Source organism: Squalius cephalus (genome assembly GCF_949319135.1).
Source record: "Squalius cephalus genome assembly, chromosome: 15".
Lineage (NCBI taxonomy): Eukaryota > Metazoa > Chordata > Actinopteri > Cypriniformes > Leuciscidae > Squalius > Squalius cephalus.
In genome coordinates, this window is record NC_137136.1 from 2,353,958 (window position 1) to 2,367,570 (window position 13,613).

At 40.2% G+C, this 13,613-nt stretch overlaps 2 protein-coding genes across 3 annotated transcripts in view; one reads left to right on the top strand and one right to left on the bottom strand.

The window, feature by feature from the left end:
• znf385d (zinc finger protein 385D) overlaps window positions 1-12,830 on the bottom strand; it is an 80,704-nt gene extending 67,874 nt beyond the window's left edge. For both annotated transcript variants that reach the window (XM_079894400.1, XM_079894401.1), the window contains exons 1-2: window positions 12,545-12,830; window positions 411-553 (exon numbers count right to left, since the gene is read on the bottom strand). In XM_079894400.1, coding sequence (XP_079750526.1) covers window positions 411-553; window positions 12,545-12,569 — 168 coding nt within the window. In that variant the 5' untranslated portion in view covers window positions 12,570-12,830. The remainder of the gene's footprint in view (window positions 1-410; window positions 554-12,544) is intronic.
• LOC307172232 (uncharacterized protein) overlaps window positions 1-13,613 on the top strand; it is a 381,392-nt gene that overhangs the window by 28,246 nt on the left and 339,533 nt on the right. The gene's annotated exons all lie outside the window — the stretch shown is intronic.

Sequence of the window (13,613 nt, forward strand, 5' to 3'; positions counted from 1 at the left end):
CTCAGACCTGGACCTTATAACTCACAATTGCGACTTTATATCTCACAATTCTGAGAAATAAGATCTAAACTCACATTTGCGAGAAAAAAAGTCAGAATTGCGAGTTTATTTCTCGCAATTCTGAGTTTATAACACACAATTGCCACTTTATATCACGCAATTATGACTTTATAACGCGCAATTGTGAGATAAAAAGTCTCAATAATCTTTCAAAATGTTTTTTTTTCTGTGGCTGAAACAAGCTTCCATACACAACACCAGCACCAGCAACATACCAGCACTCATGTGACAATTATCACAAGCAACACTCTCCTCAAACCACGACGGGCGGCGTGTGTGTGTAACCACCGGCGCAAGAGTCGAGTGAACCTCATTAGCACCTCCAGACGGAGTGTGTTTGTGAGACTCACGGTGCTGAAGCTGGGAATGAGGCTGAGCGTGGATCCGCTGTCCAGAGGGAAGGGGAAGAAGTGCTTCATGCCCAGAGAGGCTGGCACAGTGGGCAGAGAAGCTCGAACCAGCGCTGGCACCAGTCTGCTCTGACACGCATTACCTGAGGAGGAACAGAAGAGACAGGAGTCACCAAACACACTCGCTTATTATCAACCACTGCAGAGAGAAAGATTGAGTCATTATTAAATGTATTTCTTTCTTTTAGCCGTTTATTTTAGAAGTGCTGACATCCCTCACATGTGCATGCCAAATTATCCTTTCTCATCATAAGGCAGCTTGAGTTATTTAGTTATGAGCTCTATGGGAAGCCAAACGAACCACATGAACCGCGCAATGATATCCGAAACTGTTGTGCAAGTAAATTGGCTATCTGCAGGAAAGACAGGTGCACATTCCTGGTGTTATTTTCCTTAAATGTCTTCCTTTAAAATACAATATCATTTAATATGCTCTTCAACAACTCTCCTCTTTGGATGACGTCAATCTCTTTAACTTTTCAACTTCTTCCCTGAAATACACTGAAATAAAACATTGACAACACTAGAATTCAATTACAAATAAAAATGGGGGAAAACGATCTAAACTAAAACATATAGGGCCCTATCTTGCACCCAGTGCAATTGACTTTGTACAATGACGCATGTATCATTTCTATTTTTCACCCGATGCACAGCGGAGTTTTCCCTCCACAGACGCACGTCGGTAAATTAGGGAATGAACTTGCGCTCCCGGGGGCGGTTCAGGGAAAAGAGGAGGCGTGTTCCGGCGCAAACGTTCCCTGGTGCTATTTTGCAGTTTCAGAAAACAATTCCGCCACAGACCAGGAGAAACCTCGTCTAAAGTCAGCGGCGCGTTGCTCATGTTATTCAGAGGCTATTTTAAGGGCACATGCTTGGCCATAATGTAGTGTGTGCACAACGCGCATGCACTTTGATTCTCTCATCTACACAAAAACAGCAGTTGCCATTTTTAGAAAAGCATACATTATTACAAGGAAAAATATTCCACATGAGGGAAATCATTGTGGTGTCCATGAAGATGTGAAAAATAGGCATAAATCTAGCTTACACATTTACCCAAATTATTATACGCCTGTTTAAACCTGTTTAAGCTAATTTGGGTGTGTTTCTCCATCCCCCAATGTCACTTCTCTGTGTTTTACGGCCCTGACGAGAACGTCGGTCTCCTCGGCTGTGAACCGCTCCTGGCAAATCCACCGTTATAATAGCAATCCGCCATGGAACAAGCGCGCCTGCTCTTAAAGGGAATGTGAGATGACGCTCTGATTGGTTTATTTCACGTTACGCCCAAACCACACCTATGAGTAATGAAGCGACTTCAGACCAACACATTTTAGATTTGCGTCGGGCGCAAGAGTCATTTATCCCGCCGGTATAATAGCAACAGCGCCCGAGACCCGCCCACAAAGATACTTGCGTTTCGCGCTTGATACTTGCGTTTCAGATCGTTAAAATATGGCCCAGAGTCACAACTCGAATGCTGTCTAAAATGAAATAAAAATGACAAAAAAAAATGTTTTGATACATGCCATATTATAAAACCTTTAAAACTTGCCTACATTAAACATGGCAATGCAGCAAAAAAATCCCAAAACTAAACAATGAAAAAGTGAAAAGTAAAGAAAGGCAAAAATACAATTATAATAACCCTGCCAAAGACTGAACTGTCCATGATAAGTAGCGCCAAACTGAAACCCGAAGCAATTTTTGGCTATCCCTAAAGTTCGATTGACTGACAGGAATGTTTGTTCTGTTGATGCAGGAACACGGCCTAGTTGGCGAAATCACAGTGAGCACAGAATTCGTGAGCTCAATTCAAGCATGAGAAGATGATTCAGAACATTTCTTTGCCACACACAGTGAAATCTCCGCTGGGGATCTGGGACACTACCGCCAATGACATCATGACTTTTTACCCATTACTAAAACTATCTGCCATATTCACTCTCCCGGTGCTATAAATACCTGAGCAATATACTTGTCAAACTGAGACTGTTTATTGGCTGTTATCTGTATTAGCATTAGAGACAAACTATAGTCCAAGTGGGAAAGACAGAAACCAGTGGCGGAAAACAAAAGTAAATGGCTTGTTTTTATTACAGTACGAGTGTTTGTGTGGGTGGCGTTGGAAAGGCAGATTTTTACAGCACATCCCATTAAAGCGCCAGAAAAAGAAACCGCGTTCTGCCTCCAAACGGAGACAAAAGCCAGAGAAGAAATCAAACAGACCCAAAGAGTTGCAGAGTGTGATGCCAAAGAAAAATGGACCACTCCGGGTTTGATTTATGCTTTGTGTTTCTTTTAAGTATCATCTTTGTCTCAGAGGTTTCTCCTAAAAAAAGAAGAAAAATCTTATCTTATCTTTATCTATTCTTGACATAGATAAGAGTCATTTGGTCAAACAAGGAATGTCATGTCAAATGTCAAATAAGAACACATTTTTTAGATCTGTTGTGAAACTTTTGGTTTTTGTCTCAGGAGAAACATCTGAAATGCAGGGGAATTAAGACAGTCTCCATTTTTTTTATTGCTGTCTAAGAAAAACAACAGATAATGATATCTCATCTAAAATAAAATTCATAAAACAATTTTATTTCAATTCTGCTGAATGCGAAGCTTTACATTTTCTTGCATCTCTTCTGAAACTCTAGAAATTAGATTACCACGGTATTTTTTCTCAGGAGAAAGTTGGATCTCCTTTGTGATTTTTCTAACTCATAGATTGAGCTGTTATCTGAAAAAAAAAAAAAAAAAAAAAAACCTGGTTTTCTCTTCTTTTGATTGCATAGCTTGATATTTTCTCAGATATCTTCTGAAACTCAACTCAACTAACTCAGTCTGCTTCTCTATAGGGCACAGCTGATTGGTTCCTGCTGTATCAATAGCCAATGAGCTCGCTGCTCAACCTTCAAATATTTGGTCAGCATTTGCTGTAGCAGTTGTAGTGTGCTTTCAGAAACCCTCCACTTCCCCAGCTCCACCTGTATAGATCTGCTGCGGGTAATTCATGTATGCTATATTGTACAGCAGCAGCATGTTGTGTATGTTATTGGCAGTAGAAAGTCCTGTACTTGATCTGCAGCAGCAACAGCAGCAATAGCCAAAAGCAGTATAAATAACAGCAGCAGCAATAACTAACAGCAGCAACAATAACAGCAGCAATAACTAACAGTAGCAACAATAATAGCAGCAGCAATAACCAACAGCAGCAGCAATAACTAACATCAGCAGCAATAATTAGGAGCAGCAGCAGCAGCAGAAGCAATAACATCATTAGCAGCAGCAGCAGCAGCAATAACTGACAGCAGCAGCAAAAACTGATAGCAGCAATAATTAGCAGCAGAATCAGCAATAATAGCAGCAGCAATAACTGAGAGCAGCAGAAATAACTGATAGCAGCAGCAATAATAGCAGCAGAAGAAATAATAACAGCAGCAGCAATAATAGCAGCAGCAGCAGAAATAACTGATAGCAGCAGAAGAAATAATTGCAGCAGCAGCAGCAGCAATAACAGCAGCAGCAGCAGCAATAATAGCAGCAGCAGCAATAATAGCAGCAGAAGCAGCAATAATAGCAGCAGCAGCAATAATAGCAGCAGCAGCAATAATAGCAGCAGAAGCAACAACAGCAGCAGCAGCAATAATAGCAGCAGAAACAATAATAGCAGCAGCAGCAATAATAGCAGCAGCAGCAATAATAGCAGCAGAAGCAACAACAGCAGCAGCAGCAGCAATAATAGCAGCAGAAACAATAATAGCAGCAGCAGAAATATTAGCAGCAGCAGCAATAATAGCAGCAGCAGAAGAAATAATTGCAGCAGCAGCAATAATAGCAGCAGCAGCAGCAATAATAGCAGCAGCAGCAATAATAGCAGCAGCAGCAGCAATAATAGCAGCAGCAGAAATAATAGCAGCAGCAGCAATAATAGCAGCAGAAGAAATAATTGCAGCAGCAGCAATAATAGCAGCAGCAGCAGCAGCAATAATAGCAGCAGAAGAAATAATAGCAGCAGAAGAAATTATAGCAGCAGCAGCAGAAATAATAGCAGCAGCAATAATAGCAGCAGCAGCAATAATAGCAGCAGCAGCGTAGCAGATCTATTCCACCAAGACCAAACATATCAGCATTGTCATACTCATTATCATGCCAAACACTCGAGAGTTGTCATGACAGAACTAAGGTCTTTTCTCAGGAGAAATTGGGAGATTTCTCCATTTGATCTTATTATTGTCTAGCAGAAACAACTACGACAGAAAAGTCACAAAGCTGATATCACAGAGTTACATGTGCTGTTGAATCTCAAATAACCAATCTCATCTGTGTTTTTTCTTTCCTGTGGGAGCTTTAAAATCTCAGCACTCAGCATGGATTACGAAACAAAATGTTACTAATTCCTCTAGTCCTTCTGGCCTGTAGGGATGAGAAAGAATAAAACAAGAGAAAAAAAAAAAAAAAAAAAAAAACTAAATTGTTGCGCCACATGCCTTTGTCGAGGGAGAAGGAAAACGTGCATGCACTTTCACAAAGCATGTCAATCTCAGACCTCCGTGACGGCGACTCAACTCTGACATGTCAAACGACATCAGGCTTAAGGAATGCTGTCACGGAGCCACACACTGAACAAGAAAACAGAATTAAATATGCAAGTAAAAGCATGGCTTGAGTGACAGCAGGAACTGTGACCGAGCGCTCGCCGCTCTCCCAGCGCTAACCATGAGGGCGTTTTTAGAGCGAAACATCTGAGTTTTATCTCCTCGGGGCTTTGAAAAGCTTTACGAGGTTTGATTATTGTGTGAGCACGATGCAAAAACATTCAAAAAGCCTCTTTCTGGAAAAAGGCAAACAAGCAAAACATCAATGCTGGCAGCATGTCACTTGGGTTTAAGGGAACACGACTTATTAAGTTGATGAGAACATTTTGATTGTTACGAGGATTTTTTGACACTGTGCCTGCAGCGTGAGCGAGTCTTTTACGGCTCTGTTTTCCGTTTCAAAGAACAGTAATGTGGAAAATGTCCAATCTTCTCTGCCCTGCAGTCAGTCAGTCTTTGCGCTGCTTTTAGTGAGTTATATTTTCAGCACCTTCTCTTCGAGGAGACCACCTCGCTCTCAGTGCTGAAACATCCTCTCAGGCTTCTACAGAATGGGGTCAAGAGTTCAATGGTTAGTATGGTTTGCTTAGCCTCACGTTCCCCACTTATGCATTGCACATTACCCACAATGCCTCACTTCTCTCCTCGCCACTAGCGGTCTCATTGATTTTCTCTCATTATCTGTCTGCATATGAATCCCTGAATTTAAAGTCCCCCCTGTAGTGAAAATCCAGCTTTTAATATTGTTTATATGTCTATATGGTGTTTTTAATACGCTTTAAGACAAACCATGTGTAAATTCATAAGTCGACAGCATTGCTGAGTATTTCCTCCTTAAAACTGCAGTGAACCAAAGACAGTCTCAAAAACACGCTTTGAAAGCGCTGGTGTTTCTGACGTCACAAACTACCTTGTAACCAATCAGATCAACGTGTGATCGTCAACCAGTGGATCTCTGAGCTGAGTGAGTGAGTGGAGGCGGGGCTCATTTGCATATTCATAGAACCACGTATACTAAATGAGGCAAGAGTGTCGAGTTACATTCAAGATATTTTAAGGCATGAAGAATATGAAAAAACGTAATTTTGGTGATCAAAGATAAGTTTTATGGGATACAATTATTGACTACAGGGGGACTTTAAAAACCATCATAAATAAACTCTTAATGTGCCAGCTTACTATGATTATTACAGTAATCTGCAGTCAGCACAAAAAGACGGCCTTCAAGGCCATGTGATTTCATTTAGTGTGTCGATAGCTTTTTTTTAATGCATGCAAGCCACAGCATTTCAGACAGTTTTGAGAAGTTATTGCAGCCAATTATCTGAAAGAATTATTCAGTCACATGACTTAAAGGGATAGTTCACCCAAAAAATGAAAATTCGGCCATTAATTACTCACGGGACATGAGGCCTTCCAAACCCGTAAGACTTTCGTTCATCTTCGGAAAACAAATGAAGATCTTTTTAGATGAAATATGAAAGCCCTTTCTGTCCCTCCATTGACAGTCTACGCAACTACCACTTTCAAGACCCAGAAAGGTAGTAAAGACATCATTAAAGTAATCCATGTGACTCCAGTGGTTTAACCTCAATAGCCGCGTTTCCATTACCCTACAAATTGCGCAAATTGAAATTGCGAATTGAAAATACGCCCGATGGAAACACGTCAATTTCGCAAAAACTTCCATTTATCGCATAAAAGTTTTTCCGCTCGCATGAGGGTTTTTTTCAGGCAATTCGAAAAGAAATATTTCGCAAAACTCCAATGGAAACAGTTTTTGTGCATTTACAGTCACTTGACGTAGATAACGCGGTGTGTTTGGACAGAATACGAGACTGAGATCTTTATTAAATTCATAAAAGACAAATGAATTACAGGAATAATGGATTCTAAACCTCAAATAAATGCCACGATCAAGACCTCGAAGCAGAACTGAGGGAGAAACACCCAGAAACTCCTCATATGTGCCGCTCACAAGTATAATAAGGGTCTTTTCTTACCATTAATGATTGTAAAACACACAAACATCTCAATTAATAATAATGGCTAGTGCAGTGGCTGGGATATAGTACATAATCCTATCAACGTCCGTTGCCATGATTTTTGGAATGATTTTACTTATCACGAGAGGAAAAAATGAAGTTTTAGTCGCATAACATCGGTTAATGGAAACGCCGTCATTTCGCAATAGTTTTTTTGTCGACATTTAGAAAAAAAATCGCAAAAGTTTTGCGCAAATCTGTAATGGAAACGCGCCTAATGTTATGAAGCGATGTGAGTGCTTTGTTCGTGCAACGACATGAGGGTGAGTAATTAATGACAGAATCTTCATTTTGTGATGAACTATCCCAAAGGCAAAGTTGCATGACTTTTTTGATGTGCATTAGGAATTTATTTGGTAGCCTAAATGTATTTACATCATAGTTTATGCTTCTTACAGAATTAAAAGGTTTCCACCTCAACTGGTCATATACTTTTTTCAAAAAGTCAAAGTGTTCAATGTGCATAAAAACGCTGAATGAAAACTTGGCTAATGTAAAAATAGCTTTTTCACATGTCAAACTTCAATGAAAAGCCGACATGTATCAGTTAGATTGCATTATTTATGCATATGCGCAATATATAGAGGGAGATTATAAGATGTGGGTTACATCTGGAGAGGATGCAAAAGAAAATCCAACAAATTTGGTCAGAAAAAAGACCAAAAAGAGTTTTAAAACCCTGAATCCAAGCATGAACTTTTACCTCACCTGCTCCAGTTCTCACCCACCGGCTCTGTGAAATACTGCTAAAACACACACAGCGACCCACTGCTGCAACGATTGCAGTAATGAAACAGGGGAGAGAAGTGTGTGTGTGTGTGTGTGTGTGTGTGTGTGTGTGTGTAACCGCCTGTAGAACCGTCTCCATATCTCTGTTCAGATGTGCCCATCATCTTAAAACAGCGTTCGCTGCTCGGAGCGATGCTGACTGAGAGAAAAAATGATGTCTAGAGGACAAATATGGCCCGTAAATAATTAATCACATCCGCTCTCTGTCACTCCTAGGATTCTCCTAGACTTGATCCGGCTTGCTTTATCTCCATGTCCCTTGATATAAAAAACACACATACTTGCCCTCGAAACACACACTGCATGAAGCAGAGAGCCCTCTCCTGATGGACTGTCATTCAAAACCTACGAGTCCTACGAGTGTACAATATAAAGAAGTTTAAATCAATACAACATTTCTTTTCCTTCAGTTTGAAAAAAAAAAAGCATTATTTATGTATTGCATTATTTACAGCAATGCACTTACAAAGGAAGGCTCTTGGGAATTGCAACAAGATAAGCGTTAAAATATTGTTTCAAAAGATTAGCTCCAAGACTAACAAAATAATACGTGACTAACACTTCTAAAAGCCCGTTCACACCAAAGACAATAACTGTAACGATAAAGACAATCGTATAAAAGATGAGCAGAGAGGGAGATGAGTCCACACCACAACTATAACGATAATGGCACAGAAAAACAATATCATTGGAATCAGGGGTGCAACTACCCAATGTCAGAGGGGTATGCAGCAACAATGTTGGTTGTTTTGGCCAGCCAGTGTCAATCAAGAAAAGAACCAATGGGCCGCTGATCTATACGTGTTTAATGAAAAATGTCACAAAAAAAAAATAACGCTGACTTTCTTTTTTTTTGACCAATGCATTACAACGGCACTAACCCAGCGCCGCCAATTTAGCAAAACAAAACAAAACGAATGGGTCGCCGATGTACGAGTTTTATGGGCCGTTAAGACAAAGACAAAAAAAAAAAATAGATGTATCGGTCCAAAAAGCACGTCGGCCCACCGTGAATCTCCTAGCCTACATGCGTGGACGTCACACTTTAAATCCTACCTGTTGCCTTTGACCATCCACTTATTTAGCTGCTGGCACATCAGTTGACATGCCATCTCCTTTTCCCTCTATCTTTTTCTATTTTTAGTCCCGGCAGCTTTTTTGCTTTATCCATCTTTTTTGACTCGTAAAGTTACCTGCTCGCTCAGCGCTCACGGCGCCCCCGGAGTTTTGTCATTCATTGGTGTGGACGCTAAAATAGTTATGGGTATCTTTATAGTTATTGTTCTTGGTGTGAACGGGCCTTAAGACCAATCTTATACAATATTTCAACTACTGTTATGAACATGTTGGTAACCCCAGAGTTTTTTCCACAATACACACAAGAATACCAGAGAGATACCATTTACCAAGTAATCAAGGTTTAGCTGGTTAGCATGCTTAGTTTGCCCCTGCTGGTAGATATTATAACTACACCATTATGTTGCTATTTAAAATCTAGACCGCCAGTGAAAAATAGCGGTGCATTTCAAATAAATAAATAATATAAATAAATATGCAAGCTTTTTTTTTAATTCCACCTTTTGTAAATTTTAGTTTTTAAGCTCTCAAAATTAAAATAGCAGCACACTGATAACTGATAAACTAACATCATAACAAAACTGATCTACCTGATATTTGATTACAGCACATCTTTCTCTCAGTACTAAGACGGACTGGATTCTGCTTCAGGTGTTATAGACCCCTTTATTGTTCCACCCATGGGAATTATATTGAGAATGCATGCATAAACAGACATTCATCAAGACAAGTAATCCCACAGCTAAACGGATGATTGAGACAAACTAAACTGCTCGAATGATACACATACAAGATCCACGCTTTGAATCCCACTGGAATGCCTCACATCCTAGACTTCCACTGTAAATTTTGTTTGTTTTGACAAACTGAGGGATGAGTCAATATTTTACAACACAGATGTTGTTTTGCACATTCCATTAAGAGCCAGTTGTGCTATTGTGCACCGGGTTGAGTATGACTAATAATTTATTCTGAAGATTAAAAAAATGATGATTTCAAGTTTACAATAAAAATAAAAACACACACACGAATGCAACTTATGTTGCATCCAAAACTGACTGGGTTTTAAACTGTAGTAAAACCCAACAAGCAGTGGTCAGGAAACACTAGCCATGTGTTCTGCAATCTGAGGTTATAAACCAAACAAATTAAATATCTGGGGTTAACCACACTGCAGTCTCTGCTGTCATCACCCTCGTCCTAACAAGATCTACATGCTCTAACGCCAGGACCGCCTCTCGTGCCTTATAATGCTGCCATGGAGGAACCAAACACCGGACACGATAGTTGAGGATGTCTACTGCATCGAAGCTGCACATCAGGGACCGGAAACGTCAAGTTGCCTTTGATTTCAGTCAGAAGTTATTTAAATACACAACAAATTAATAAATAAAGAATAGTTGCTGTGCAATCTAGAACAAAAACTATGTAAAATCAGGGTCTCCCTGTCAAAAGGAGCATCAGGCACGTCCAGTGCAGACGGATTTGTTGATTATAACGGGAGTGATTTACTCGGGGAGTGTGTGTGTGTGTTATCACGCATCACAGCACGCCACCTGCGTCTACTGTAGACATGGGCTGTGTCCGAAATGCCCCCTATACCCTTGAATAGGGTATATTTGAGGGGGCAGCCATTTGTAGTGGTGTCCGAAACCATAGTGGACGTTATCGTGTACAATCATTCAATTCCACAAAGAGTGTACAATTCCTATACTTAGTGTACAACTGTAGCTAGAGAATACCCATAATGCACTGTGAGAGTCGTGTCGAATGAATTCCCACTTCTCGCCAGAAGATGGCGCTCGCAACTGAATCATCCATCCATTTTTAAAACCGCTGGTCCATTGTGGGTACAGCGTAATATCATACAGGTAAACATATCTTTTTAATTGATTCTTAATTTGTTTGATTAAGGTTCATACATGCTAGTTTTCCCATGTCAGAGCTCAAGATAAATATTTTCTCATAACTACTGGAGCTGCTAGTTTGCTAAGGATCAAATGATTATTATTTAACAGAAAGAACAAACTATGCAAAAGCGGCAGCCCTTCCGGCTGGATTTAAATATGCAAATGCTTAAGAGTCTATGATTGGTTCATTATTGCAGTGATTATTATGTTTCTTGCATGTTATATGTTTGGCAACAGTTGCACCATTTGATGGAAATAACATCACAACATTTTTTTCCATCAAGAAGTGCATCAATTTTTGGTCAAGATCTTGTATTGCCAATGCAAGAGTCCAGCACTCTGTAAAGTCTCCTCCAGCACATCCCAAACACTTTCAATGGATTTAAGCTCTGGATTCATGTGTGAAAATGATCACAATCTGAGCCTGATGAATCTTGGCATTATCATCCTGGATTATAGCCATGATGTGTCTTCCTACATGGTTGTTTAAGAAATGAAAAGCTACACACTCCATCAGTTAGGATTAGAAGAACTGCCGCCAAACATAATAATCACTGCAATAATGATCCAATCATAAACTCTTAAAGTCCCCCTATAGTCAGCAATTGTATCCCTTAAAACTCATCTTTGATCACCAAAACGACATAATTTAAAAGTTTTTTTCAAGCACACAGCAAAACACAGCTACAAAACATAATAATTAATCATTTCTGATCATTGACGCTCAGTCTTTATTCACCCTTTTCTCATGGTTTCTCCATAGAATTAATAAAAGTATAGAATATAATAGTTCTAATAGGGGCTCATTGTAACGCAGTGTGACAACATGCCCCGCCTGCGCAACTGGGCTTTAAACCCGGCTAGTGTCTTTTTCTGGTTAGATCAGCATTAAAGAACTGTCTCAACTGTTAAATAACAGATTTACGATTAAAATAATATCAGATTTGAAATTAACTTTTGCTATGGTTAAATAAATGTTCAGAGATATCTTCCAAAGATTTTTTTTTTTTTTTTCATTTTGGCACAATTTTTCACAACTAGCCCCGCATTAGTTTGTGCTCCGCTCACCACATTTTTCTTGTTATAATAATCATGCATTATTTTTTAAATATAAATGAAGAGTTAGATTTTTGTTTAAAAAAAATAAAAAATCACATTGCATTACAGGACTGCAAAAAAGTTTAGAAGTGATAAAAATGGTAAAACATCTAAAAGCATCTTAAAAAAAATAGACACCTTTGCCTTTTACATTCATATAAATGTAAAACTAATGTCTTTGAAAGTTTACATCCACACTGTTAAACGATCCCAATGACATTTCTAAAAATGTAATATAAAAAAACACACACACACATTTTCAAGCCCCTAAAAGCAGATTGACCTCAGAGCAACAGATCTGCTGTCTCTCCTGCGGTGAGATCTGATCCCGTTCCTCCGCACACTTGGAAAGGAATAATCCCTTCAGACAACACGCTGAGACAGAGCGGCAGGTTTTGCAGAAACGCGTGATTTCACGCTGTTTGCTAAACTCCACTGCAACATTCAGGTGTGTGTGGTGAGGCTGCGCTCCTCTGATGTCCCCGTGAGAAACCCCTCGCTGGGAGACCATACGGGGAGTCTATAAAACAAACCCGCAGACTTATAATAACCAGACTTACCAATAAACATGCTCTCCATGGTCATCACGCGCACAGATCCGCGGCGTCCCCGCGCACCGCTGTCCTCAACAGTGAATCCATGATTTCATCTGTGCATGTGGGGAACTGCGACCACGAGGGTCTGTCTCTCTGTGTGAACTGAGATCTTCAGAGAAACTCCTCAGCTGTGTCTCAGAGCGAGCTGATCCTCTCCAGATGTAATCTGACTCCTGGAGAACGAGCCGATATCAGCGTCTCTAGCGGGAGTCAAGCCGCGGCTGCTCATTTGTTCTGTCTGAGTGTTCCTCGGGCACTTCTCTCTCTCTCTCTCTCTCTCTCTCTCTCTCTCTCTCTCTCTCTCTCTCTCTCTCTCTAGTTATCTGGTGACGTCCTCAAATGCGATTCGTAAAGTAAACAAGATTTTCATTTCTAGCATAGTGTGTTAATTTATCTAAGAGTGTTTGACAGGGTGCTTTAACTGGTTTAGGGTTTTCGATGTGGTGTTGCTTGATGGCTATTAGGGTGTTCTATTACTAGTGTATTTTGCAAGGTTGTTGCTAGGGTGCTCCGGGCTGTTGCTATGGTGTTGTGGGTAGTTGCAGCAGTTGCTTACTGGAAAAAAAATGAACTCTCTCATGTCTCTGTGATCTTCTGCTCTTTAAATATGGCTCGGTCACTACAATGCAAGTCCCTTTTTGCTGGTTATCATCTGCTAGGGGAACAACAGTCTGAACTAAAAGTAAAGTAACAAATAAGTAAAAAATATGATGCGTGCGTAACAAATGAGCGACAAGTGTTTTGTTGCTATGTTTAATAGAGTTAGGAGTTGGTTCATATTTTCTTTTATAGTTGTATGTATGTAAGATACTGCAGGTAGAGAGTTTGGGGTGTGGCTAATGTAGCATGCAGAGTTTGGGGCGTGGCTGCTGTAGCAGGTGGAGAGTTTGGGGCGTGGCTACTGTAGCAGGAGGAGAGTTTGGGGCGTGGCTACTGTAGCAGGTGGAGAGTTTGGGGTGTGGCTACTGTAGCAGGCCGAGTTTGGGGCGTGGCTAGTGTAGCAGGTGGAGAGTTTGGGGGCATGGCTATTGTA